General features: G+C 42.4%; 3 protein-coding genes and 1 long non-coding RNA gene across 30 annotated transcripts in view; 1 reads left to right on the top strand and 3 right to left on the bottom strand.

Annotated features, from left to right (window-relative positions):
- Nucleotides 1-27816, bottom strand: part of LOC116712080 (NACHT, LRR and PYD domains-containing protein 3-like) — a 612764-nt gene that overhangs the window by 234589 nt on the left and 350359 nt on the right. The window lies entirely within an intron of this gene.
- LOC116712174 (transcriptional regulatory protein AlgP) lies at nucleotides 398-3707 on the bottom strand. Its single transcript, XM_032552070.1, has 6 exons — nucleotides 3312-3707; nucleotides 3043-3278; nucleotides 1596-1654; nucleotides 1433-1516; nucleotides 1281-1357; nucleotides 398-867 (listed from the first exon to the last, which is right to left on the bottom strand). The coding sequence occupies exons 1-6, from the start codon at nucleotides 3381-3383 to the stop codon at nucleotides 823-825; spliced, it is 573 nt and encodes a 190-aa protein (XP_032407961.1). The 5' UTR covers nucleotides 3384-3707; the 3' UTR covers nucleotides 398-822.
- Nucleotides 6387-27732, top strand: phc3 (polyhomeotic homolog 3). 15 transcript variants are annotated; one of them, XM_032551903.1, is made up of 14 exons: nucleotides 6387-7290; nucleotides 11898-12453; nucleotides 15377-15529; nucleotides 16172-16267; nucleotides 16393-16600; nucleotides 17574-18497; nucleotides 18528-18587; nucleotides 18678-19637; nucleotides 21384-21715; nucleotides 22269-22434; nucleotides 22523-22634; nucleotides 23353-23473; nucleotides 24344-24665; nucleotides 26894-27732. In XM_032551903.1, exons 2-14 carry the CDS (start codon nucleotides 11914-11916, stop codon nucleotides 27046-27048), a joined length of 4149 nt encoding a protein of 1382 aa, XP_032407794.1. In that variant the 5' UTR covers nucleotides 6387-7290; nucleotides 11898-11913; the 3' UTR covers nucleotides 27049-27732. The 15 variants fall into 15 exon arrangements, with proteins under 15 accessions (XP_032407794.1, XP_032407786.1, XP_032407789.1 ...); XM_032551906.1 differs by having other exon boundaries at nucleotides 6388-7290; nucleotides 18738-19637; XM_032551895.1 differs by having other exon boundaries at nucleotides 18528-19637.
- LOC116712197 (uncharacterized) lies at nucleotides 12368-15545 on the bottom strand. Its single transcript, XR_004337467.1, has 3 exons — nucleotides 15438-15545; nucleotides 13650-13698; nucleotides 12368-12478 (listed from the first exon to the last, which is right to left on the bottom strand). It is a non-coding gene; the product is annotated as an uncharacterized LOC116712197 (long non-coding RNA).

Genomic DNA, 27816 nt, shown 5'->3' with positions numbered 1-27816 from the left:
TGTCTCCGTGTTGTCCTGTTCTCCCTTTGATTAGTTCCCAGGTGTTTCTTGTTCCCTGATTACCCCCAGTGTATTTAGTGTCACCTGTGTGTCTGTTCTTTGTCGGGTCCTCGTCGCTTGTCGTCTAATGTGCTGCCCGTTGCTGGACTGTGTTCTTCTTGATTAAATCAACCATTCATCTTACCTGGGTCTGCTGCGTCTGCCTCACCGCACCGATTCATGACACGGATATTTTCAACTTGGAATAAAAACAAGAATTATTCTTTGGATAAATTCAAATAAATAACTTCTAAGAAATCTGCAAAGTTACAATGTTTATTTTAAAAATTGTTCTGCTTTATGTCCCATCATTTCTCTAGTAATTTTATAAATGGTTCAATAAATCTGTTTCTATTCATTCATTGAATAAAACTGCTGTTTTATTTCCTCTTTTTAAACTTTATTTCCTCTATAACATGAATTTATGTACAAACACAAGATACAGAGAACACATTTATACAAAATATGATCTATGTAGAGCGAGAAACACACCAGCTGTTGTAGGTTTTACTGACTAAATGCAGAATTTAAAGCGGTTCTTGTCAGAAGTTTCCATCCTCCATCAGGAAACAACCGGAACAACGGCAAAGTATGGTGGTGGCAGCATCATGCTGAGGGATGTTCCACCATTGAAAGTTGTTTGTTGTGTAATAATTAAACTCAGAAATGTTCAGGTGAATCATTTAAAGATTAAAACGATTATTCCTGCTGATGGACGGAAACTTTTTGTGATCAGCAGGAGTTGAGCTGCCAGCTGAGGCCAGTAGGAGGCGCTGTGCGCGGTCACCTGGTCAGGACCCGCGTTTCCTCCATCAGCTGCTTCCTCACCTGCAACACAAGCAGCACAGGAAGTGAAGATCTGCACTTCCTGGATGGATTCAGCAGCTTAAACGTCAGAGCCAGACACACCAACTGATGTGAATATTAAAATTAATTTCACATTTCAGGAACATGGGGAGAATTTAAAAAGTTTTGGCAGAGTTATAAATATTTATTTCAGAAAGAATCAGATAAAATAATAAATTAGTGACCAAGAGCAAATAATTTGGCATTAAAACTTGATTCTAAATGAAAAGTTTTACTTTTTTTCAGGTCATTTTTATGAATTTTTGCATATTATAATATACAAACAGTGAAATGCAGGAGTTTGAGGTTAAACCAGATAAAGGAGACATTTTGTTGTCTTGTGTGAATCAGACGGTTTTGGCCACGCCCCCTGCAGGACGCTCCAGGTATCACACCTGGTTCTGTTTCCTCTTGGCTTGCATCATTTCCTGCTGCTGCTTCAGCCTCACTTCCTCCAGACTCATGCAGCCGCCTGCGAACGCAGCACAAAGCGCAGTCAGAGAGGCGGCCGTGAACGCACCGCCTGCGAGGCGTTCGGGTGTCTCACCGACGCTGCTGGGGTTGATGGAGACGTAGGCCATGGCTCTGCTCAGGCGCAGCTCCTCCAGAGCGGCTAGCTCCGCCTCCGCCTCTGCTCAGCCAATCAGACGGCAGAGATTACTCAGACTGTTAGCGACACTCAGAGGCTCAAACTGCAACAGGAAACTCACTTTTCTGGATTTCTCTCCGTTTCTTTGGGTTTGGGGGGATGACGGTGAACGCCTTGTGACTGAAACACAGAGAAGGTTTAACAAGAAAACATTAAAACCCAGAAAAACTGATTTTCAAACGATCCGGCTCTTTGCTCAGGGCAGCATGTCAACAGGGGAGGCAGGATCCATCAGTGAAGCTCTGGATGAGTTTTGTTTTGCTTTAATGTGTTTATCATGATCAGTGGCACAAAGATGAGAAATGCAAAGTGTACGCACTGTAAAAAACTACAACCTGATTTGAAGTTAGCGTATCTAAGGCTAAGCTGGATTTTTCTGTTTTTAACGACGTCATTAATCTCATATTATCTCAACATTATTCTTGTAATATTGTGACTTTAATCTTGTATTATTTTGACTTTGTTCTCGTAATACTACAACTTTATTTTCATATTATTTGAACTTTATTCTCGCTGATGGAAACGCAGTTAGCGATGATCTGGTCTTCATCTGCAGAAACTGTTTGTTTTCCTGAAAACAAAACTTTATAGCAAATCCTTCATAGATACATCAAATATATTTATTTATATTGTCTGATCCAGGATGGTTTTATTCTTTCTGTAGCGTTGATTCAGACTTTTCCGGAGAGTTTGTAGCAGAAGCGGCCATGTTTTGCCAGACAGCAGCAGTTTCCCTGCAGCGAGAGGAAACCTGCTGGGATTAGCAGCAGCAGATGGAGGCGAAGCCTCTGGCAGCGGCGGCGGGATATTTCAGGATCGCTCCGGCGTCTCACAGCGGGGAGCCCGAACAGTCTCCAAACACAAACACAGGCAGCCATGATGCTGTTCTGAACAAAACCAGAAATTCATTCAACAAACTGAAACGGGATTTTTTATTTCTGGATTTCAGCTCTAAAGTCAAAAAATGAGCATAATAAATATTTTTCCAGAGATCAGAAAAAGTTTCTGTCTGTTTTTTACAGCATGAATTAAGATTTTAAACAAGAAGATCATAAAATAAACAAATTCATTTAAAACCAAAAAACATGTTTAGAGGAAATAAAAAACAATAAGTTGAAATCTATTAAATATGGATTTAATTAGTAAATTTCTGATGTCACCATTTCATTTTCATGCAAAAAAATAAAAATAAAATAACTTTGACTATTTTAGGAAGGTGATGATATTATAACTAGATCATATTTTCTCTCTGTTTTATTAAGAAACTTTTGTTTCCATCCCAGAGTTCAGGGCGTCCTGGTTAAGCCCCTCCTCCTGCCGCCCTCCAACCAATCAAAATGCAACAATATGCTGTTTTTTTATTTGCAGCAGAAAGCAGGTAATATTTTCTTACCAACAGAAACTGAACAGAAACTCACTAAAATGTCAGTAACAGTTTATTTCCTCCTCTTACTGATGCCGCCCTGGGTAACCGCCTTTACAGAACCCACTGACTCCGCTGTGCTCACCTCTGGATCGCGGGCCTCCCGTCGGGCCCGGGGCCCCGCTGCTCCCTCAGACTCGGACACCCGGCTCCTTCCCGGGCGTCCGGCTGCCTCACGGAGCTGCTGGCCCTGCGGCGCTCCGGCTCGGTTCTGGGTTTGGCTCCTGCTGGTTTGGGGGCAGCGGATGAGGACCTGGCCCTCGGTTTGGGCCCCTGGGCCCCCGCCGCTGCCGCCGGGCCCCTCTTGTCCCGCGGCTGCGCGCTGCGGCCGCTGCGCGCCGCCCGCGGCTCCGCTGTCGGCCGGGCCGCTCGGCTCCTCCTCGGCGCCTCCGCCGGTTTGGGCTTCACTATCAGCGTTGAAGGCATTTCTAACCGGAACCTTTTAGTTCGAGTCCAACTCCTGACCTGCTGCGGAGATTCTTCATCTTCCTCATCTTCCTCACTTCTTAACCCTAAAACAACCAAACAAATAAATCTTTCAACTTTTTTTTTTCCTCTCTTGATCCGGTTGCTATGGAGCCGGCTCCCTGGCAACTACAGTCAAACCCCACAAGCTGTACCGGAAATGGTATTATTTAGACTTTCATAATAAAAGCATCCACGCTCCGCCAAACCTGTAAATCTTTGAGGAGAAATGAAGAAACGCTCTGATAAAGTTGGATTTTATGACAAAATATCCTAGCGAACTTTAAAAAAACAAACACTCAAAACAATATTCAATTCAATTAATTTAAAAACTACTTTATTTGTGCCAAAAGAAAATGAAAAGTTGATGTAATTTACAGGGAGGATCTCCAGTAGCAGTCCGTCGTACAAAGAATCTGAAGAGGCCTCTGACTGAAGACTGTTGCTAAGTGACAAGCTAACAGCTACATGTCCAGGAAACAGAGTCGATATTCCACAGTAACATGTCTGCCTCTGCTGATCCGCCTCCTTTGCTTTTGCTGCACCTCTTTAAATCTGGATTAGAGTTAGAAAGATGCTGGAGTTGGGGATAAGACCCCTGCTGATGCATGGAACAGATGGTTTGACCTTCCTTCTCTTTGGCATCCCAATAAATTTATTCTGTTTATTTGTCTGTTTGTTTGTTTATTATTGTGTCTTTTTTTGCTTTTCAGTTTTTGTATAATCTACAGTTTAATTTCACACTTCCGGTCCGGACAATGAGCTGTATTGGTGATAAAACAGCTCTTCATACTCAAGGTCTTTATTTGCTTTAAAACATTTTATTTTGAAGGGCATGTGATCTTGTTTCCGGTGAACCTGACTGGCTGCGCAGCCGCAGATTAGATGACGCAGCGGAGTCTCTGCAGGTGGTTGTTGGCTCACCTGTCGGAGGATCATCGGATTACTGACACGCGACCCCGCTCGGGTCACAAGAGCGCATGCGCAGTCAAACCACAGCCTGAAACCGTTTCCTGCAGGCGGCCATGTTTTCCTGGAAGCTCAGGTTTCTTTCTGAGCTTCTCTTGGACGTTTTCTCTCATTTCAAATCAGGAGTCAAACTGGAGATTTATTTAAATATGGATATTATTTTATAATGATAATAAAAGTTTAGCAGGTGTTGAATAAAAGTGATTTCCAAAGAACAATTCACTGAAAACAGTTCAGATAAAACTCAACCGTTTCTGCCATTAAACATAAAAAACGGACTGAACTGAATGATGACGCATCTCTGACGCAATCAGTATTACACTGTAAAAACTGACTGCAACCTGAAGTTTTATTGCTTAAACTCAAATGATCATAATTGCAAATTTTTTCAGATGTTTAGCTTGTAGTTTCAAAAACATCCTGTTTGTTTCAGTTATATTAAAACCAAACAGGAAGTCAGGAGTCATTGATTTAATTCATATCAAAAAGTTAATTTCATAGGTTTAAAGCAACTTTTAAACTTTTTCTAACTTAAAAAACGTAAAATTCATTGTAAAGATTGAAAAGGTAATACATAATAAAAGATTTAAAATGTTTTTTTTGTCACTTCATGCAGAGAAAGATTGGATTATTCAATCTGGTTTTATGTTTAAAATAATCCTGATTTCAATCATCTGAGTTGTTTTATATTAAAAAATCTTTAGTCTGCTGGCAGGGAAATGTGAAAGGAGAGTTAAAATTTTTATTTGACATCAATAAAAGAAACAAGGAAATAATAACAAATTATTATTCAAATTAACTGATTATTATCCTGAAATAAGTTGTGTTTCTGTTTTATCCGGTGACATCAGTCGGTTTATTATTCAAATAAAAGCAGAACCATCTGCTGCACATTAACAGAAACAACTGAATCCAGTATGTAAAGTTTCTCTGTCAAGATAAAGAAGCAGCTTCGCAGAAAGAGCGGTGCATCATGGGAAACAGGATGCACCGGTCGGGTCCCTGAGGCTCACCTGCTGAAACCTTCACCCACATCCACAGACTGCTGTTCTGTTAGATCAATTCAATTCATTCATAATAAAACTTTCATCTGAAAATGTTCTGGAAACTAAAACTGAACGGAAAAGCAGCAAAAGTCCAGAGAAAAGTTCAAAACTTTAGAAACTTACCAGGTTTTTTCCATCAAAAATAATTAAAAAGTAAATAATTTTACAGTAAATCTTTCATTTTTGTTATTTAAACATGCAGTATTTTCATAAAACAAACAAAAAACTAAACATTTACTGTAAATGTTGAAAACGGTCTCAGATATTTTTGTCAATACAACAAAAGTGTTAAGTTAAAAAAATTCGTTTAAATGTTTTCTTCTTCGTTGGTTCAGAAAATGTTTTTAGTCTAAGCAACAAAAACAAGAAGTTTCTTCTAAACTTCCTGATTCCAGAAACATTTTACTGCTAAGTTAAAGGTTGGATGTTTGTGGCCCAGTCAAAGTAAACAGTAAAATAAAACAATGTGGCTCATAAGAGAAAAGATATTTGTGTTGAACTGAACATTTTCTGTTGATGAAGAAAAATAAGAAGCGTTTATTTGTATCAGCTCCACTTGCAGCTGCTGCAGCTCAGGGCCACAAAAAAATATTCCAAGGGCCACAAATGGCTTCATCCCCCGCAGCTCCTTCAGACTAGCAGGGAGAAATTAGCAAACACCTGGAGAACAGCTGGAGCTGCGGCTCAGTGAAACGCTGCTAAAAACCTTAAACGGTTGTTTTGATGTAAATCACTTTGAAATGCCAGGCTGCTGAAAATGAGCCATACAATTTAAATTGATTGATTGATTGATTGATTGATTGATTGGTTGGTTGGTTGATTGATTGATTGATTGATTGATTGATTGATTGATTGATTGATTGATTGATTGATTGATTGATTGATTGATTGATTGATTGATTGATTAAAGGGTTACTAGAGGAGCCATGTTGGGATGATTTCCAGGAGGCGGAGCTTCAGAGAGCAGGAGTTTTTAAAGAGACAGAGACCTAATTTCAATGCGTTAAATTAAAAAATCTTTTTAGTTGAATGCAGCATTTTACTCGTTTTATAGAACCTAATAGTTCTATAAAAGCACATGTGGCTGGAAAACACCTGGTACTGGCCCTTTAACTGTTTACTACTCATGCATTAACAGGTTGTTCCCGCTCTGATTCTGTGGTTCGGGTTCTGGCTGTGCTGAGTGACTCGGGTCCAGCTGTTCGGCTGTAGTTCGGCTGTCCTCCTGCAGGTCCAGCAGCAGCAGCAGCAGCGTGTTCCGGTCCTCCTGGGCTCTATGTGGTGCTGTCTCTCCGCTCTCCCTCAGCACACCGCCTCCACCAGCAGCGGACTGAGCAGGCCCTCGCAGCCGCTATCGGTGGCCCCCAGCCGGGCTCGTTTCCAGCCGCAGACCCCGGCAGGTGAGACTGCTGCTGGTTCCCCGGAGACCCGCGGGGCCCCCCCGAACCCCGCATCTGGAGGCCAGAGTCACGGACCGCTCCGCGGGGAACGAACCGGGGCTGTGATGAAACCATAAACAGAGTGCGCCACGCACGCTCACACGCACACAGACAGCACAACCGGGCCCGGACCGCGCTTGAACTTGGCCCCCCCTGTGTGGGTGCAGGGGCCGCGGAAGCATCGGCCCTCCGCGGCGCTTCGGGGACGGTATTGTCTGCGGAAGACTGACGCGCTGTTCGCGGCGGCCACTGCGCTGTCAGACGAGGAAGTGAAGCTTCATACACGCCCATCGGATCCAGCCGAGGCAGCGGAGAGCCGTTCATCAGATAACAGCCGCGGGATTGATCAACATGCGCTCCGCTTCTGATGGAGAGCTGCGGGGATAAGCTGCGCCACGACGCCGTTTTCCGCAGGTAGGTGAGCGGAGCGCGTTACGCAGAGCGCCGGACGGCTCCGGCGTCAGACTCAGCGCCGTGAAGGCCTGGCTCCATCTTTTTTTCGGTCTTTTTCTGGCAGTCACATGCATGCTCTCTGGCCTAACTGTCACCAGCGTGCGTGGAAGCGGGGCTGCGGGGCCAGATGTCAGCATCTGGAGCGGCACCTGTCTGCCTGGGGACGGGGCTGGACCGAACGGAGCCCAGGCTGCGCATATTGCTCACATTTGGACCCGAACCCGAATTTTCACCCATATGGGGATTTTAGCTGGGTCTGCAGCGAGCTGGGCCACCACAGGTTTCACCTGTTCACCAATTCCTCACAAAATCACAAATTATAGGCATTAATGTGACATTGGAAAGCAAAATATGTCCAATTTATGGGAATATTTTCAGAGATTTAGTTCTTCAGTTAGGAATAAATCCAAACTGCAGAAAAACAGAGTAGAAATAGACACAGTAGAAGCATGAAAATATAGCTGCAAGATTATTGGAAATATACAAAAAATAATAAAACACCGAGATAATATAAAACAATGTGCAGTTATTAGAAATATATTATGTCATAACCCAGTGCAGCTGGTTTGTTTGTTCTTTTTTAATAAATGTACAGAATGTGGATGTGTTGAAAACTTTAACATGTTTGATGACAACATGCAGAATAACAGCAGGATGTGAACACATTGGTTTTACTGAGAGCTGATTGTGAATGAAAAAATAAAAATAACAATAAGTATTGAATTATTGTTTGAATGAAGGTGAACTGATCCGCAGCGCAAATCATTTAGATTTTATTAAAAATGTTTTAACCCCAAATATTCAGATGAGTCCAATTCCGATCTTTTCACATCCCAAAAATCCCATCCGGGTTGTTTCCACATGTTGAACTGAATCATATCCGATTGTTTCATGTCGCATTTTATCAAACGTTTGACGTCACTGACGTGACGAAAGCGTCATAATTCTGCACTAAAAGAAATCAGACACGTAAATCTGGAGGTAAAAAATCATTTATTAATTAGATTTATGAACTTCTAGACGGATATTTGTTTATAAACACAGAGGATGCGCAGCAACCGACCCGCAAACGGCCTGTGGTTGCCATGGTTACCCACATTCATTAACATTAGCTAGCATTTTAGCAGCAGCCACAAGAGATGGTCGTCGCAGCGTAATGATGATATTAGTGACCCAGACGCCTCACAGTCCGGTGAGTTTCAGAGAAAATGGCGCCGAACGTTTTTCACAATAAACAGTTTTATTCTCTGAACAAGACAAACATCCACGATGAGCAAGAGCTCTTTAATATAAGTTTTCATAAGAAAATTAAAAAAGAACAGAATTCTTGTGCAGCGGACAAACACAACAAACCATTTGTTCCTATGTTTTGGTCACAATTAGCGGAAAATGAAGAATGAAGATGCAGCTGCAGCCAAAACCTGGAACTAAAATGCAGCAGGTTGAAAAATAAAACCTCTGACATCTTCAGATGCCGCAAAGCTGTGCGGGAGTTGCGTCAACTTGATCTGGCGGCAAGTTGACATTTATTTTCCTAAATGTAAATAGTTTAATAGGTAAAATAGGGAATTCTTCTGCAGACAACAATTTTAAATCGTAAATTTCCAGTTTTTTTAATGAGTTTTCCAACTGCCCTTCATCGTCAGATATCTGTTTATGTATTTTTGTTATTTCTGTTTATTGTGACGTGCTGCTGCCTTTCTTGGCCAGGTCCCTCCAGTGAAAGCGATCCTGGTCTCAGTGGGTTTTTATCTGGTTAAATAAAGGTTGAATAAAAACCTTTCATTAAGACATGCGCAGTAGGGTAGCTGTTGACGCAACGTGACGTCAACTGACAGAAGCCGCAGTTAATTCTCCACTAAGGGCCATAAATGTAGTTGTGGTTTGTTTTCATCCGCCTCCTTCTTCTTGTTTTGATCTTGTGATTATTGAACGAATATTAAAATGATCCAAAGATGGCGGCGTCCGTTATTACTTCCGTAAACAAAGCGCTGCTGTGTGACGTCAGCGTTCTTCTTCTGGGTCGTAAAGCGTTCACACAGAAGACCGATTGGGGTCGCATTTAATTAGTACAATAACAACAACAAAAAGGTTTCTGTGAGAAATCGGAATTGAATTGTGTGAAAATATATTGGAGGTTTTTTTTTGGTGCTGGTCCATTTTGTTGTGATGAAGTAGATAGATAGATAGATAGATAGATAGATGGATGGACGGACGGACGGACGGATGGATGGATAGATAGATTTTGATCTATTTTTAACAAAAACCTGCTGAATCAACGTGTTGCAACTTGTTGCAGCAACACATCAGAGCAGAGCCAGGCCGGAGAACAGGAAGTGGTAAAAGCTTCACTGATAGACAGGTGACAGAGAGGTGTTACAACTGTTTCAGAGACTTCTCCTTTCAGAGAAACGTGTTGATCGTCAGCGTTTTTAGCTCTAATCAGTTGGAAATTGTCATAAAATCCCATGTTTGATTCAAAGTTCAGGAACAGATTAACACCATTAATGAGCTAGTGGTGTTAGCTCATTCGTGCTACTTTAATGAGCTGTTGAACAACTCTGCCAATACCACATGTCAAAACAACAGCAATAAAATAAAAGGAGCAGAGGTGATATGCACCAGTGGGTGTTTCCTGTTCAGTTTGGTCCAGCTCCTCGGCTGTTTGAGCTCAGACTCGAACTCAGGCGGTTCACTATCACGGCTTTCATCTGGGGGCCGCTGTGCCTCAGCGCTAACCGCTAACTGTTTCATACCTGCAGCATCACAACTCCTGGGTCATAGAGATGAGTCCAGCTAGGCTGAGCTAAAACTCGAACACGACTGAAGGTGGAAATGCATAAAACTCTCAAGGATCAAGAATTATTGTGCTTCAAAGTTCCAGATGTTAAAATTGTCTCTAAAAGCAATAAAGTTGGTGAATAAGCTGCTGGGTTCAGGAGCTGAGAGGATACAGTAGATACTGGAGAGTTCGGCTGTTTGGAGATTAAAATTGAGACAAATGAGGTCATCTGGGTTTAAGTGGATCCAGACGCTCAGAACCAGGCGAAAGAAACCAAACAGGAATCAAACCAAACTAAGAGAAAGAGCCGATTCTCCCATCTTTCCTCCTCCTGGTAAAACTCTGCAGTTACAGAGTTTTATGATCATGTGTAACACAAAACTTCGCTTCACATCCTAAACTCCTGATCTGCACCAAGAGGAAATAAATGCATCAGAGATGATGATCAATCAGGCTTCAAATGTTTCAGCTGCACAACGATTTCAACGATTAATCATGATGAATCGATTATTCAGATAACTGTCAACTAATTTAGTAATCAATTAATCATTAACTGGAGAATACAGACTCCAGATAAACAGAGCAGTAATTGACATTCAGAGCAGCAATTAAGCCAAAACTGTACAAAAAATAAAATAAACATTTTGCATTTCAGACAAAAATAATCCCAATATCAGCAGAAAGATCTGAGCTTTTCACATGTTGATGTTTCAAACTCTTCGTAAGAGGAATTGTTGCAGAATTTCGACTTTAATTTCAGCCTCTTTGCATAGAAACATGATTAACAAACATAGAAATATGAAAGTAATCAGTGAATTATTTATAAATAAACAGAAATGGATTTAAAATTTATATTAAAAATTTTGATCTGGCCAGAAGACATAATATAAATAATAAATAAAAAAGTTCACCAATCTCTCATAATCCAGAAACTCAGTTTACGTTCTACCAATATTTTAAGGTGGTCTGGAATTTAAGGCGGCGTTTTTTTCTGAATGAGGGAAGCCAGTTTTTCTTTTGGCCAGACAGCGACGGATTAAATATGTAAACAGCGAGGTACGGCGTCGGTACGGTCGGCTTGGTGACACCAGACACCGTCCGTGTAAACGTTCTGGGTCGCAGCAGAGGAGCGGTTAACCCCACGCTGTAAAAAATGTCCTCTCACCAGAATAGCAGTGACACAGTCACAGCAAGTCAGGTGGTTTTATTTGGGTCCATTTAGATCATGTTTTTACTACGATTTATGACAAAAATAGATTAAATCAGATGGTAACCAACAGAAAATCAAATATGTGGTGAAAAATAAACAACCTGCAGTAACAGATCATTGATGTCTGATCTGGAGCAACATATGTTAACACATCAGCAACTGCTGCTGCTAATCAATCCTGGAAGAGTTATTATTAATTCTGACTCCCTATTTACATCAATTCTAATGTTTTAACATTTTTAATGCAATTATTTTCATTTTTCTGTACAGGCAGGAACCTTTGTATTTACATGTTTCTGGTACGCTTCTAAATCTGATGCCACACTTCCACTGGTGTGCTAATAGCGGAGCTAACATTTTCTTTAGCGCTTTAGCATTTTGCTTTCTTTAAAGACCTTTAGCGCAGTTAGCTTCCCCTAAATAATTTTTCTGGAGTCTTTATAGAGTCTTATATAAGTGAAGATCAGAAAGTGAGGTGTGAATCTGACGTTTATGATTAGCGTTTCAGGGTTAGCGCAGCTAACATGCTAGCTAGCAGTTCCCAGTTTGGCTAAAAGGTGTTTCTGTTTGTCTCAGTTTGTTTCAGCGTTGAATGATGGACAAGGAGCTGGTTCAGCAGAGCCAATCAGAACAGGCCGCCAATGGCCCCGCCCCCTCCATCCCCACCACCCCGACACCCCCTCGGCTCATTCCCAACCCCATGCTCCTGGACTCCCCCGCCCCCACACTGACTCCCACCACCGCCTCCCCTCCTCCGCCGCTGACCCCCGCCCCCTCCATCTCCTTGGCCCAAGGGCCGAAGGCGGCGGCGGCGGCGGGGGGCGGGGCCTCGTCCCCTCACACCCTCATCCCGGCTCCGCCTAAACTCACCTCCACGGCGGCCCCCACGCTGCGCACCTACTCCCGCTCCCTCCTGCCCTCCCCGGCCTCCAGGGCGTCTCCTTCCTCCTCCTCTGTTGTCACAGCGACCGCAGCTTCACCCGTGGCCTCGTCTTCGTCGGCCGCGACACACGGCAGCACCACGACCTCCACCAAGACGTCCAGCGGCCTGACCAACGGGAACGCCCGGGGGGGGCCCACCTCCCCGCCCATCACGCCGTTTCACACCCCGGCCAGCCCACCTGGCCGCCAGGTGAGTCCAGGAGGAGGAGGAGACGCTGTGAAGGAATGTTCTAGATTAAAAAAGGTGAAGAGCCGAGGAACCCGCCTGGTTCAGAGTTAAAGTTTAAACTAATATTCAGTTTTTGCTGCTTCTGTCAAGTTTTGGTTTCCTGGAAGTTTCTGAAAAAAAGAAGCTGAGTGAGCAGCAGCTAATTCAGTTATCAATTAACTTATCAATTATTCTGATGATTAATCCAATAAAAATAATCTCATTCTTCAGATTTTTCATTTAAGCACTAATGGAGCTTTTAGACAATATTAGAAACACATTAAAAGATCCAAATAAAATGATAATTCAATTCCTTTTCAAATAACACAATAAACATTTATTAATTTATTATTCTGCAGATTAATCAATTATTTTTTATTTTAAAAAAAGAATTGTGAAGTTCTGGTGATTTTTCATTTACCAACATAATCCTTTTGTTCAATATTATTGCATTAAAAGAAGCAAATAAACAAATAAATCCCTTTTTAAATAAGAAAATAAACGTTACTTTATTATTCAGAGTATTAATAGATGGAGTCGACTCACACACAGTCTGTCTAAATGAAATAGAGATCAATTCATTTTATTAATGAAACCAAAGATCATCTTTCCACCTGTTCCTGGTTCTTTGGGCCGGTGCCGTTTGATGGTCCGACTCTGTTTTTATTTTTCTTCACATAAAAAATTAAAACATTTTTTCAGTTTCTGACCCAAAGGAAATCAAACCGAGACGTTTTCCTCCAGCGGGAGGATTTGGGTTTTTGACAAACAGAACATGAATTCAAACAGAAAAAAATCTTCAGCAAAGAAAAATGAAGAATTAAAATATTTAAGCCTCAATAGTTTATATTTAGTTATAAGTTTATGTTAAATTTAGAGATAAACAGCTGATTATCTCTGGTTTGTCCAGGTTTTATTTTCTGTTATTTAAAGCTTTAAAAACATTTTGAAAAGCTGTTCAATTGTATTAAACCATAACTGCATTTCAAATATAAAACAGTAGATCATATCTGCTTTGTAACTGCAGTTTATTGGGTTTATTTGGTGTTTCCATAGTTACCAGTGATGCTCTTAGTAAAATGTGATCGTCAGTAAAACTGGTGCAACATCAGTGTTTTAAAGGCAGGTTTCACTTTTCAATATTTCACTTTTCAATATTTCACTTTTCAATATTTCACCTTTTGCACCTTCAGCCTGTTGGATCCTCTCTGCAGGAAGATGCTCACTCTGATGATTATTTAAAATGTTGGCAGCATCATGAAACATATGAGAGAACAAACAGAGAAAATGTGAAAACATCACAACTGATATAATGATAAACAATTATATGACTTCCTATTGCAAAAATGAAGATAGAAAAATCAAAAAGTATCACGTTTGTAAAGCATAATCATTTATTTTCCTCACATTTCTATCATAAAAGTGACAGAAAGTTTGGTTCATGTGAACAGAAACAGATAATATCACAGAACCTGATTTTAATTTGTCCAAACAAGCTAAATATGCAGATGTTAATAAATGTTCATAATAAATATGTAAATATAAAGAAAGTTCCCTAAATTTAACCAGAGGTGATTATCACCATGAGTTTGACTTGAGAAGTAAAAAGTTCTTAGCTTCTGTTTTTACGCTTTTAGAAAATGTTTAATTTATCTTTTTAATTTAATTTCAAAATATCAGTCAAAATTCAATCGACATAAAAAGAAAATGCTAAATTGTGTCAAAATCACGGTTAAACACATCTGCATCATTTCCCTAAATACCAGAGATTTTACAGGATTTCAGCTGTAAAGTTCTGCTATAAACCCGTTTCTGTCCTGATCGGGCCTGCAGAATGAGCCGCCTGACTTTCATGTCTCTGTAGTCTGAATCCTGGCTGCAGACCAGGAAGTGATGCGTTCAGGCGCCGGGTCAGAGCAGCGGCTCTCTGAGGTTTCCTCCGTTTGCTTTCATCTCACAGCTTCACATTTAGTTTTTACTCTGCCAGACAAAATGCAGCTGAAATGTGAGAGAGGCACCGACGGAAAAGACGTTCATATCTGGAAATCTTTTCAAAAGCCGAAACAAATGATTTTTATTCTTAGCTTTTTTTTACTTTTGAACAGTTATTCAGTTTATTTATATCACACTAATTCATAACAGAGGTTTTCTCAAGGCATTTTACAGAAAAAATAATTTCAAATGGCTCTCAAATGCATCCCAGTTGATGCAGATTGAAACGTTTTATTTGCAATCAGGGCAAAATTATTACTGCCATAATTTTCTTACAATGGAAAATGTTTAGTACAAGACAAAGTATCTATATTTTTATAACGAAGTTGGCATATATTCATGCTAAGATCAAACATCAGTAATCAGGAACAGGAGTGGCTCATCGGGTTATTAATATAATTACAACATCGTGACTCGTTACCAAACGGCTTCAGGCAGCAGAAACAAAACGGCGTCAGGAGTCAGCAGCTTCTGGTTTTTAGAAAGTCTCTTAAAAAACACATTTTCTGGATTAAATCCATGTTACTAAATTTATTTATTTATGATATGATCCATATTGGAAGTTCACAACAACCCGATCCGGACTTTAAGAACCACTGATTTAAACCCTGAATCGGTTAAAATCTTCAGTTTGCTGTTTTCTTTGTGTTTCTATGACGGGAAGTTGATTGTTTCTAGTGTTTTAAAAAGTTTTGCAGTGAAACAAAGAGGTTGGGTAAAAGTGAGCAGCAGCTGGCGGTCAGTTAGCTTTGGGTTCGTCCAGGAAACTCCATGATTCACAGCAGAACTGATGATTCAGCCGTTTTTAATGAACATCAATCCTCTAAATGTCTCAATTCTCACTAAAATGCAACAGAATCTCATGTTTTTTCTATGTTTTCTCCTTTAATCTCGTTCTCTGTCTTTGTTCCAGGCGCAACAGCCTCACCCTGTGGGCACACCTGGTCTGGCACGAGCCAATCAGATCGCCTCACCTCTCAGGCAGAGGGTTTCCCAGCAGACTTTGCTCCTGGGGAAAGGCCTCAAAGGGTCGGGGCAGGACCAGGTGCTGCTGAGAGCTCAGATGGTAAACACACACACACCCGCACACACCCACACACCCGCACACACACACACACACACACCCACACACACACAGACACACATTTTTAAGATGAGATTAAGATTTTCTTTTCTTTTTAACTCTGGATCCATAAAATTTTTACTGGCCTGGTCTGACCACACATTTTCGGCAGTGATGTCTTTCCTTTTGTTAAATTATTCAAAAGATGCAAGTAAAGTTTATGTTAACAATAAATAAATAACAGGTGGTTGATGCCAGTGCGATTTTAAGATTGGGAATATTCTGCAGTTTCTAAGAAAATGATTAAACCATTTTAGGTCCATAGCAGCTCAGAACTGCAGAACATTTCAGCCAAAAAACTCAAACATTTTGACATTAATCTAAAAGATTTTCTTGAAAAAACGTGTAAATTTCTGAATTTGAAAAGTGTAAAATTTGCTAGAAAATACTCAGAAATTTAGAGATTAACTTCATAAAAGTTCTAGAAAGTTTCTGAGATTAATCTCAAAAGTTTTTTTTTAATAACCTGCTGCAGATTAAACTGAGAGGAAATCATTTTATTTTTCACTGATGCTCAGCTCTGCCTTCCTGCTCCTCCCTTTATTTCCTCCTCGTTTTCTTCTGCCTTCTCGGATTTTCTCGCAGCTCATTCTTACGTCTGCTATGCGACCTGCACAGCCGCCCTCTTCCTCCTCCTCCTCTTCCTCCTCCGTCCCCTCCTCTAGCCCCGCCTCCGCCCAGGTGAGCCTGCTGGATCTTGATGCTTTCCTTTGACTAGCAGCAGCTTCAGTTGTAAGGCTGCCCGGTAACCGTTGCTAAGCAGCGGTCAGTCCCTAACCATCATTTCTCTCCCGGTTCGCCTGCAGCTCCAGAGCCTCACCTTGAGGCCTCCTCCCCCCGGGACCCTCACCATCCCCCCGTCCCTGCGGCTGAAGCCTTCCTCCATGGCGCCGCCGCCCCTCTCTCGGCCCGGCGCCCCCGTCTTCCCCCCGCTCAGGCCGCGACCGCAGCCCAGCGCCACGGCAACCGAGAGTCCGACCGCGCCCGGCCGCCATCGTTCCGTTCTGCCTCCAAGTACGGCCTCATGTTTCTTATAAAATACATGATTTACTTTATGTTTTGTCCATTTACATAAACTGTAATAACATCTAATAGTAATAATTCTGTGTTATCACACTTTGAATATATTTACAGTATTTGTTTTATATTATTATAGAGTGCAACATTATATGATTGGATTACACAATATCATTTTATTTAGAAATTATCCTCATCATTATTATTATTAAATAAAAATAAAATCATCTCACTGTGTAAGTTGCTTAAAAACTCCACAACCAGGGGCGTGCTGTGGTGGCGCAGCGGGTTAGCACGCCCCACGTTTGGAGGCCTTAGTCCTCGACGCGGACGTCGCGGGTTCGACTCCCGGTCCTGACGACCTTTGCCGCATGTCTTCCCCCCTCTCCTCACCCTCCTTCCTGTCTGCCTACTGTAGAAAAAATACGAGCCGCTAGCGCCGCAAAAACTCTTCGGAGAAAAAACCCCAACAAAAACAAAACTCCACAACCTGCCAATGAAATTCATTGAAAATCCCCCGAACACTTCATTGAACCTCACTAAGACTTTACCAAGACCTCACTGAGACTTTACCAAGACCTCACTGAGACTTTACCAAGACCTCACTGAGACTTTACCAAGACCTCACTGAGACTTTACTGAGACTTTACCAAGACCTCACTAAGACTTTACTAAGACCTCACTGAGACCCAGTGACCCTTATCAACAGTAGATGGCCTGTACTTGCCAAAACTTCACTAAGACCTCATCAAGACTCTTGAAAGACCGCACACAGACTTCTTATATTCTTACATCATAGCTGGGTCTTTATCCTGAATGAAAGAGGTTTTTAGGTTTTACGTTTTCTGCAGAATCATGAATTAATAAGTCAGAAAATGAACCTCCATACCCACAGTAAGCTCCAAGTCTAAATCATGCCTTGTTTAAAATGTTCATGTTTCCATGATTTCCTTCTCTTTGCTTCTTCCAGCTCTCTACTCTCCGGTCCGGGCCGTCCCTCTTCGACCCAGGCTTCACTCTCCCAGCAGTCACAGAGCAACAACCCCTCGACAATCCCTCCACCCCATCGCTGCGGCTCCCTCCAGTCAGGTCACATCTGTCAGTAAGCAGCTGACTGGGCTAAAGAGCTCTCCGTTAACTCAAACCGTTCTGGGTCCAAGCCCGTCCCAACACAGCCTGTTATCTTCCTCCAACCACTTTGAGCGCTCACCGTCTGCAGCGAGGCAGCTACAGATGATCGCCCTTTCCTCCAGTCAGCAGCCACAGGCAGGAACGTACGTCCACCCTGCGGCGCAGTCCAAGCCCGCCGAGCTGCCTGAGCGTTCCAGCCAATCAAAGAAGACCGCAAACAAGGACGACTTGAATCCTCTTCCTTTGAGTCCCTCTGCTTTGCCTTCTGCTCAATCTCACACACAAACTCTGACCAAGAAGAGAGAGCAGAAGGAGAGTGAAGATCAAGGAGCCATAAGCCGAGGAGTGAGACCAGGAATCAGAGAGGAACGGAGCGCCCGTAAAGACCTCCAGGTGGAGAAAAATGTCCAAACAGAGACGATAAAGCAGGAGAAGCTCACTGACACGGAGCAGGAACCTGAATCGGATCAGATGGAGGTAAAGGAAGAAGACCAGAGAGACAGAGAGAGGAGACAAACAGGAAGGAAAAGGAAACATGAGGAGGTGGAGGATGAAGGAGGAGATTCTCCCACGGATACATCAGACCGCCAGACCAACCAGAACACAGAACCGGCTCCACATCCGGACACCGTTAAAGACTCAAGCAAGGGATCAAAACCCAAACTGGATCTCAATCCAGCACCAGTAAAAACTCCATTAAAAGCAACAGTTTCAGTCCAGAATCCAGTAACAGAATCCGTTCCAGGTGAAAAACCAGTAACAGGTCCACTTCCTGTTAAGGTTCCGATAACAGGTCCACTTCCTGTTAAGGTTCCGATAACAGGTCCACTTCCTGTTAAGGTTCCGGTAACAGGTCCAGTTCCTGTTAAGGTTCCTTTAACAGGTCCACTTCCTGTTACACCTCCAGTAACAGGTTCACTTCCTGTCAGGGTTCCGGTAACAGGTCCACTTCCTGTTAAGGTTCCGATAACAGGTCCACTTCCTGTTACACCTCCAGTAACAGGTTCACTTCCTGTTAAGGTTCCGATAACAGGTCCACTTCCTGTTACACCTCCAGTAACAGGTTCACTTCCTGTTAAGGTTCCGGTAACAGGTCCACTTCCTGTTAAAACTCCAGTAAAAGGACTGGTTTCCACTAAAACACTGGTAACAGGACTAGCACCAGTAAAAGGACCGGCTGCAACCCAACCTTCAGTAGCAGAACCAGTAACACCAGTACCAGGACCAGCTGATGTTAAAATGTCAGTAAAAGGACAGGTTTCGACTAAAACTCCAGTAACTGGACCAGTTCCAGTTCAAACTCCAGTGACTGGACCAGTTTCAGTCCAAACTCCAGTAACTGGACCAGTTCCAGTCAAAACACCGGCAACAGGACCAGCTTCAACCAAAACTCAAGAAACAGGACCAGTTTCAGTCCAAACTCCAGTAACAGGACCAGTCCCAGTTAAAGCTCCTGCAACAGAACTGATTTCAACCCAAACACCAGTAACAGAGCTAGTTCTGACCCGTAAACCAGTAACAGGACCAGTTCCAGTTAAATGTCCTGTAACAGAACTAGTTCTGACCCATAAACCAGTTACTGGACCAATTCCAGTTAAAGCTCCTGCAACAGGACTAGTTTCAACCCAAACACCAGTAACAGAACTGGTTCTGACCCATAAACCAGTATCAGGAACTGTTCCAGTTAAATCTCCAGTAACAGAACTAGTTTCAGCCCAAATGCCAATGAAAGGATTAGTTCTGACCCATAAACCAGTAACAGGACCAGTTCTGGCCCAATCACCAGCAACAGGACCGGTTCCTGAGGTCCAAAGCCAGAGGCTGCCAGAACCTCAACGGGACCTTCAGTCCAACCAGGAGGACTTCTGTGAGAACATGTCGACCCAGTCCGACAATCAGTCAGGTATCTCCCAACACAAAACGTTCTGCTCATTTATTCTACTCCATTACTGGATCAGACCGGGTCCGATTCTGGTCGCCAAACCGGAACCAAAATCCTTCAGAAATCTAATAGCAGCAAATATAATCCTAGTAAATCAGGGTGTTTTCAAAGTCCGGTGGACTCGGTTCGTGGTTTGGTTTCACGTTGCACTGCGTCAAAAGATTCAAGCCCTTTGAGCAGCCGGTTCCCCTCCTGGCCTGTGGAGGCGCTGCACCAAAAACCACTGGAAGAAATGACACAAAAACCTCAGAAAATACTGAGTCCATCTTCCTTCTTTACAAAATGGAAACACAAATTGAGCGGGTCAGATTTTAGCGGCTGGAGGATTTCTGTTTGGCTAAAGACCAAAGGACGACTCATTTCGTCCTGCGCTGTAGTCCACTTCCTTCTTTAGGAGCGGTTTCTGGTCCGCTTAGCATTCACATATGCATTCAAATTGAACCAGAGTTCACTTCAACAAAACCAAACCCGAGGTCTGTAGGCGGACCAGAGTTTGATTAACATTCACCAAACAAATCGGACTTTAAAGACAGACGGACTGGAGTTGGATTAAATCAGATTATACTACCTTTAATCTCCATGGTCTCTATAGCCATCAGCTTTATGTCGCAGGAGAGTCAGATGCTTCCTAGTATTATCAAACAAAAGGGAGACAAAAGCCAGAAACCGGAGGTATCAAAATGAATCCTGGCTACATATTTGTTTCAGTTCCTCTAAATATGCAGAACAAACCAGATGAGTCAAACTAGTATAGAGAAAAATTACATTTGGAGAACTGTGATGGTTTTTTTCTGCAACATAAATTTGACCTAATCTTTTCGCTTATATTTGGTTCATAAATATTTCCTGTAACGATAATTCTGCCCGTTCTTCTGTTCCCATCACATTTTTCAGTTTCCTGCTTCTTGATGAAAATATCTGATTATAATTTGTCAAAAAAGTTGTAAAATGTTGCCCTCTCTGAAGCTCCGTAGCCGAATCTTTGTTTACAGTAGAAACAACTTTTAAGTTCAAACTGGTCAAGTAAAGTTAGACTTTATATGAGTTACCATTTTGATATCTTATTATTTATACACATTTGTAGTTTTAGGATTTATTTTAGATTTTATGGAAAGTTCAGCTGTCAGAGTCACTCACCCATTTGAACGGAGTTTTTTTCTTTAAACTACATCAATGCCCACAGTCTCTTCTCTATATATACAGTTTATACATCTAAATGTAGGCATTTCTTTCTACTTTCACACGATGTGCCTCCCACTGCTGTAGGACTTACAGTTTTCCGTTGAATCAATCCAGAGTGTAGAAAACAAACCCGACTTCCTATAGACTTCCATTGTAACTATTGTCATAAATCCTCCATAAAACACTTTAGACATAAAACTGCATGTGGCCATCAGACTTCCTTCCACGTTTAGTTTGGTATGTTTTATGATATAGTTTACATGCGTTGCACAGTGGGGCTGTGTGCTCCACCCATTGCGCCCCAGAAAGGAGGGAATCACCATAGAAACGAGTGACTCAGCGTTTTATTTAAGATTTAGGTCCTTTTTTAACATCCAGTTTTATCTTTGAAAACATTCAGGTTTCCCTCATTTCATTTCATGAATTTCCCGTCTCATTGCTCTCAAACCTCAGGATGTTCTAGTTTTGTTCGTTCTTCGCTGTGACTGTGCAGATTGACCAGATTTCCGTTTCTTTCCCTCCCAGCGTTGTCCAGCCTCTCCTCCCAGTCTCCTCCCTCCTCCCCCTTCATCGCCTCCTCATCAGAGAACCCTCCCCCCCTGCTCCCCGCTCAGGCCGCCCACCCCACCGACCTCAGCCTGCCGCCGCAGCACGAGGCGGCGAAGGCTGACAAAACGCCATCGGATTCCCAGCATGCGACAGAAGCCGAGGCTGAACCCGTCTACCAATCAGGCGATGAGTCTGAGAGCCAATCGCTGGGCGGCCCCTGGGAGATGAAGGCGTGGCCTGAGGGGCGACAGGTTCTGACTCACCTGGTGGAGGGATTCGTCATCCAGGAGGGTCTGCAACCATTTCCTGTAAGAACCCAAAGAAACTGATCTTCCCTAAACATCTGCTTTCTACTTAGAAAGCCTTTATATGACAAGGGTATAGTTAAAGTCTACTAAACCAATTAAAGTCTAATGTTTTTGTTGGTTTTGTGTCCTTTACATTTTTATATTCCATTAATTATCATATTTTTTTATTTAAATTTTAAAAATTACATTTTAGTTGATTTCTTTTTCATTATTTTTTTGCTCAGTAAATATAACTTCTTGTTGTAAATTTACATTTTAAGACTAATTTCATAAATGGAAAAAATTCCCTAAAGTAAAACATTTATTTTTTACAGTCATAGAGCTGGTATTTAATTTTTTTTATTGGAGAAAAAATAACCAGATGTTTTCATAAATCTGCTGTATTTTTTATTCAGTGAAATATTTCAGTATAAAACCTAAAGTGTTTTATATAGAACCTAAACTTTTATCCAGAAAAGTTTCCATCTCTAAAGTTCAGCCATAATTTCTTCGGTTCTTTTCTTCAGGAACAATAAATGCTGAATATTAACCTGATCCTTGTTCTGTGGTCCAGGTGAACCGGTCCTCCCTGCTGGTACCGGAGCAGGTGCCCAAACCCCAGGAGGTGAACGGGACCAACGGGAGGCCGGCGCTGCCCGCATCAGAACCCGTGAAGCCGACGGAGCCGTCCACAGACTCGGAGGAAGAGGACGGCGGAGACACCGGCGACCTGGGGAACAGTAAGGCTGGACGGAACCGCGTTCTGCAGGTCGGGCGGAACCGGGCGGAACCGGGCTCATCCTGGGCGTGTTTGTTGTGTTCCCTCAGAGTCGGGCCACAGAGACCGGACGGTGCTGCACTGTCAGTTCTGCGGGAAGCGAGGCCACGCGCACAACTTCATGCGCTCCAAACGGTTCTGCTCCACTTCCTGCGCGCGCGGGTGAGAACGGCTTCCTCTGTCTTCAGAGCAGAACCAGATCAGTCCAGTTCTTGGTCCATTTCAGGGCAGCAAAACTTAACAAAATAATTTTCTGTCTCCAGACAGACAGCGTTTTGGAATCATTGATTGTTTTCTGTTGTTTTGGACCAAGTTTTACCAGGATTGACCTGGTCAGGGGCTAAAAGAGAGGAAATGATTGTCAGCGCTAAGACCCGCCCCCTGACTCTGATTGGTTGTTTCTCATTAGCATTGGAAGAAATGGAAGGAGTTCAGTTTTTTCAATGATTTTCTGTCTCATAACATATTTTAACGACATAGTGACCATTTCAACAAACATGTACAAAAAGTATTTTTTATAAAAGTTACTGCAGCTTTATTTACCATTTTTATTTACTTAAGTTAATGAAAATGTTTTCTCAATTTCATGTTTTGTTATTTTGTGCGTTTTAGCTGAATATAACAAACCTGTTTCCATTCATTAAAAACATGACGCCAGTCATATTTTTTAAAAACTGTAAATCTTAAATGAAGTGAGTTCTGACCTTGGCTAAAGAGGTTGTGCTGCAGCCCCAGCAGCTGCTGCAGCGGCGGCGGCGCTGGCAGGATGCAGTTCTGTGGTTCTGTGGTACCAGAGCCGAGGCAAACAATCCAGATCTGAGCCTGAATCAGAGCAGCAGAGCGACTCGTCCCTCACCGCGCCTCTGGCTTTCTCTTTCAGTTTCAATGTCCGGCTGACGAAGCGCCTGAGGGCCCTGAGCGCCGGCAGCCGGTCCGAGAGGCCCCGACCCGCTCTGAACCGGGCCGAGTCGGTACCGGGGAAACCTCTGCTGCTGCGCCTGGTAGGAACCCGCATCCAGCCTCCACTCTGACATGACAACACACCTACATGAAAAATACTAAAATTGAAACGAGGAAAAGCAGAGAAACCTTTGGGGGTTGAGATCCTACTGTCACAAAACCAGGACACATAATAATTAGTCTGACATGAAATTATTCAATTTTCACCATTTTTCTGTTTAGATCATAGATTAATCTTTGTTCGGATACTCACATCGCCCACTGAGGTCCAGTCCACAGTTTGTACTGAACGCTTGACTCTGTCCAGACTGTAGACAGAGGAAAGATGGGAAGTTTGCGCCCTCTGGTGGTTTATAGCGCAATGACAGCGACTGTACTGGTCTTACAAATTTCTTAAAAACTTTTTTCAACTTTAAAGACAGTTCAGTCTCAGATAAACACTTAAAAGAAACATGCAAAATCTCTGTAATGTTTTGTACAAAAGTGAAAATTTAAAATCTTGCTATAGAAATGACTGAAAATTATTTTCCCATGTTTGTATCAGAAAATTTTCATTTGTCTATTTTTTCCTTCACTTTTAACACAAAACAACAAATAATTTATAAAAGATAAATGACTAAACATATGTTGAAATGTAAAGGAAAGTTGTAATAATTGAGTCAATATCACATTATAATAATGCAAAAGATAAGTTATAAAGTACCAAATAAAAAGCTATTTCAAAAATTGGAAAAGTATAGATTTTTGTGTTTATGGTTTAATTCTCATTTTCTTTTCCACAGTAATTATAAACCATGTCTCTATTTCTCCTCTAAAAATGTTTGTTAAAAGATTTAAATCAGAGATTTAATAACGTGTGGACTCGTCCGTCTCTCACCGGTCCTCTTGTCCCGCCTCCTGTCCCCCCGCAGCCCCGGGACCTCTGGAGCGCCGGGCGCCGCGAGAAAGACGGGAAGGAGAAGCCGGCGGCGACAGAGCAGAAGGCCGAGGAGGAAGACGACGACCTGGGGGCGTCCCCGCACGGCTTTGGAGAGGCGGAGGACGACGACGACGACGGAGGAGAGGAGGATCCTGCTGTTGCCATGGCAGCCAGGATGGAGCGGCGGGCGGCGCGGCGCGCGCGCAGGGCGTCGGCGCCGGCCGTCACGGCCTCGACCCCGACCACCACGTTCCGGCCCGCCCCGGCCCAGTGGAGCGTGGAGGAGGTGACGGCCTTCATCCACACGCTGCCGGGTGAGTCTCCGCCCGCGGGACAGGTGGATGTTATTGTTTACATCAGGAAATGTCGCGCATGCGCACAACGCCAGAGCGCAATAGCGCTATTCTTTTATTTCCCATTAACCCGCAGGAGAACAATAAGATTAACAAACTTTGAGATGTAAGTATTATTGATTCAGTGCAGGGCGCCACAGCAAGGTTAAAAATAACAGGAAAACATTTAAAGAATAACTGAAAACCAGTTTATTCTTCTTCATCGCTCTCTGTGACGCTAACGTTTCAGGATTCAACAACCAAAATCCTGATTTTTGTGGGACAAAAAAATCACAAAAAACATTTTTCTGAACAATGTTCTGTTCACACAAAGAACAGAACATTGAGTCAGTAACAGTTTCATGTTTTCAGGCTTGATGTTTATTTTGTGATTTTCTGAACACAGCAGTGGTGAATTAGCTAATTTAAACATCTGCTACTGATGATCTGTCAGAGTTGGTGGATGGCTCACTTTTATTTTTAACTGAACAGAAACACCAAATTCTGCAGCACATCTACATGTTACGGTTATCATAGTCAAGCTAGCATAACTGACCTACTTCCCTCTCCCTCACTACTTGTTGTTTATTATGAAATGTTCCTGACCTTGTTATCTAGTTGTCATAATGGTAACAGTTAGTAGCAAAGCAGTGCGTCGTTTTTTCTTCTAAATATCAGGTGTGTATTGAAGATTTAGTGCATTATGTACAGCTAAACCAACACTAGTGATCGTTAGCAGCAGGAAGCTGGAACAGGATGTTGCAACATAACTATAGCTTACTAAAACTAATGAAATAACAAAAACTTTAATTGAAATAAACATTTTTGTTAACTGAAATAAATAAAAATGGTAATTAATGAGAAAAACTATAACTTACTGATACCTCTATAAAACCAACACATGCTGAAATGATAGACTTAATATCCTCTGTTTTTGAATCTGTTAATTAATCTTTCCAACTGAAGTGAAATTGATTCTTTTTTTTCCAATACAAGCAGCAGTTTACGTCAGCTGCTGGTAAATTACGGCACTCCGTTTACGCCGGTCTGCAAAACGTTGTGAGAAAATACCAGTCAGCTGGTCGTTCAGCAATAATTTAATACATTTTTTGAGAATGCTGTTTTATGCTGAGTACTCGTCACCCAATCAATGAATATTCATCGACTGATTTTGGACCTAAAAATTAACCAAAGTATGAAAAAAACTGAAACTACTACTAGAACTAATTAAAATTAGAAAATATTTAACTAATAAAAATGAGCAAACACACTCTAAAAACTAATTAAAACTAATTGTCACAATGAAATAAATCTAATCTAAATGAAAAGCCCAGAGCTGATATAACCCTGAAGCGGAGCGGAGTCGCTCTCCGCCGCTCTGGAACCAGCGGCGTGATTTACACCCGAACATCAGCAGACGACGGCGACTCGGCTTTCCTGGATCCAATCATCCAATTAAACGTTTCGCAAATCACAGAAACCATCAGCAGGCTGAAGCAACTTCTCTCTAACCACAAACGGTCGTTGAGCAACCAGAGAAACATCTGGAGGTGAAGGAAAAACCCTGAGGGGAGAAAAACTCTGGCGGCTCCAACCGTCTCCAGGTTCAGCAAACAGATTCGTTTTCTCCTCAGCGCTCCGGTTACACAGAATATCAGCGTTAATCAGAAACCGTTAACGTTGCAAACAAAGAGGCTGAGATCATCTTACAAACTGACGACACGCCCGTCTGTTCTTCAGAGAAAACTCATCATCATCATCATCATCTTCACACTGACGTTATAAAACTAAATTAAATATTTGTTTAGTTCTAACGTAAAATGTCAGAGAAAAAATTAAAAATAAAACAAAAAAAAATACATTGTAATAAAAATGAGCCGTCATTAGCAGCGATAACTTCGGTTCACTCTATTTTGTTGGTGTTCCCACAGCATCATGCCTTCACCACCGTGTTTGTTCCTGCTGATTTCCTGTGTTGGTGCCGACCAGAATCTCCAAACATTTCACTTTGGTCTCATCTCTTCAAAAAACTATTTTACTTATCTTAGTCCTGCTGCCATCTTGTTTTTAGAGGCTTCTTTCCTGACCTTTAACCTTTACCAAGGAACAAAGTCAGTTTTCCACACATCTTCTCAGCAGTTTGCATTAGGTTAGATGTAAATAAAGCGGGTGTACTTACTTTCCGCTCATGGTGTGTGTTGCTCCGTCAGGCTGCGGCGACGTGGCCGAGGCCTTCAGGCTGCAGGAGATCGACGGCCAGGCTCTGCTGCTGCTGACCGAGGATCACCTGATGACCAGCATGAACATCAAACTGGGTCCGGCCCTCAAGATCTGCGCTCACATCAACGCCCTGAAGAACCAGTGAGAGGACGGAGGCGAGCCCAGAGGGGAACGCAGGGGGGGGCGGCGTTCAGGAGGCAATAAAGACGAGAAATCTGGAAACTTCGGGGTTCGTGTGCTTTCAAAGGACCGAAGCTGACACCAAGGATGACAGAACAAAGTCACAAAAAGAGGAAATTGTTGGTAATTTATAATTTATGATGTTGTGATGGAGGTGTGGCCTTAGCGGACCGGACCGGACCGGAGCAGAACCTCGTCTGTGTAGCAGGAAACCGCGAGGAGTTTTGTACCTTTCTGTATATTTTACAAGCCACTGGAGAGTGTACATTTCAAGCTATTTCATGAAGGATTTTCAACATTTAATATATGAAATTTGTCTATTTAGTTTTTTTAGAGCGTGACGTCAATGACAAATCTATCCCTGTAGCTAACATAACCAGTGTGTGTGTGACTGAGTGTGTGACTGGGTGTGTGACGACGTGCGGGGGTGAGTGTGTGTGTGGCTGAGTGTGTGTGTTAAAGGAAGACGACGACAATAATCTGTAGAGTTTGTAATCATTCATCAAAGTTTAATGTTTTCTATCAAGTTCTGGACAGAAACTCGTCTCGGTTCAAAGCGTCGCCATCAGGGTAGCGAGCAGCGTCTGCAGTCGTCACATTTTTATGATATCCTGCTTGAAATTATTTAATAAATGAACAATTAACCAAACAGGCTGCTTGTTTTCCTTCAGACCTCAGAGGTCTGATGATGTAAATTAATTAGAAAAAAGGAATTAATTTATAAAAGATAATG

The sequence above is a fragment of the Xiphophorus hellerii genome, chromosome 21, assembly GCF_003331165.1.
Source record: "Xiphophorus hellerii strain 12219 chromosome 21, Xiphophorus_hellerii-4.1, whole genome shotgun sequence".
Taxonomy (NCBI): Eukaryota; Metazoa; Chordata; class Actinopteri; order Cyprinodontiformes; family Poeciliidae; genus Xiphophorus; species Xiphophorus hellerii.
This window is presented reverse-complemented; position numbering and strand designations above follow the sequence as displayed.

Bases quoted from the DNA above. Each gene is read 5' to 3' on its own strand.
- phc3 (XM_032551894.1), top strand. From the start codon at position 11,914: ATGATGGACAAGGAGCTGGTTCAGCAGAGCCAATCAGAACAGGCCGCC. The intron at 16,268-16,392 runs GTGAGCCTGCTG...GTTCGCCTGCAG, and splicing joins CTAGCCCCGCCTCCGCCCAG to CTCCAGAGCCTCACCTTGAG. The intron at 22,435-22,522 runs GTAAGGCTGGAC...GTGTTCCCTCAG, and splicing joins CACCGGCGACCTGGGGAACA to AGTCGGGCCACAGAGACCGG.
- LOC116712174 (XM_032552070.1), bottom strand. From the start codon at position 3,383: ATGCCTTCAACGCTGATAGTGAAGCCCAAACCGGCGGAGGCGCCGAGG. The intron at 3,279-3,311 runs GCGGAGCCGCGG...AGCGGCCGCAGC, and splicing joins GCCGAGCGGCCCGGCCGACA to GCGCAGCCGCGGGACAAGAG. The intron at 1,655-3,042 runs GTGAGCACAGCG...TCTGTGTTTCAG, and splicing joins GGGAGGCCCGCGATCCAGAG to TCACAAGGCGTTCACCGTCA.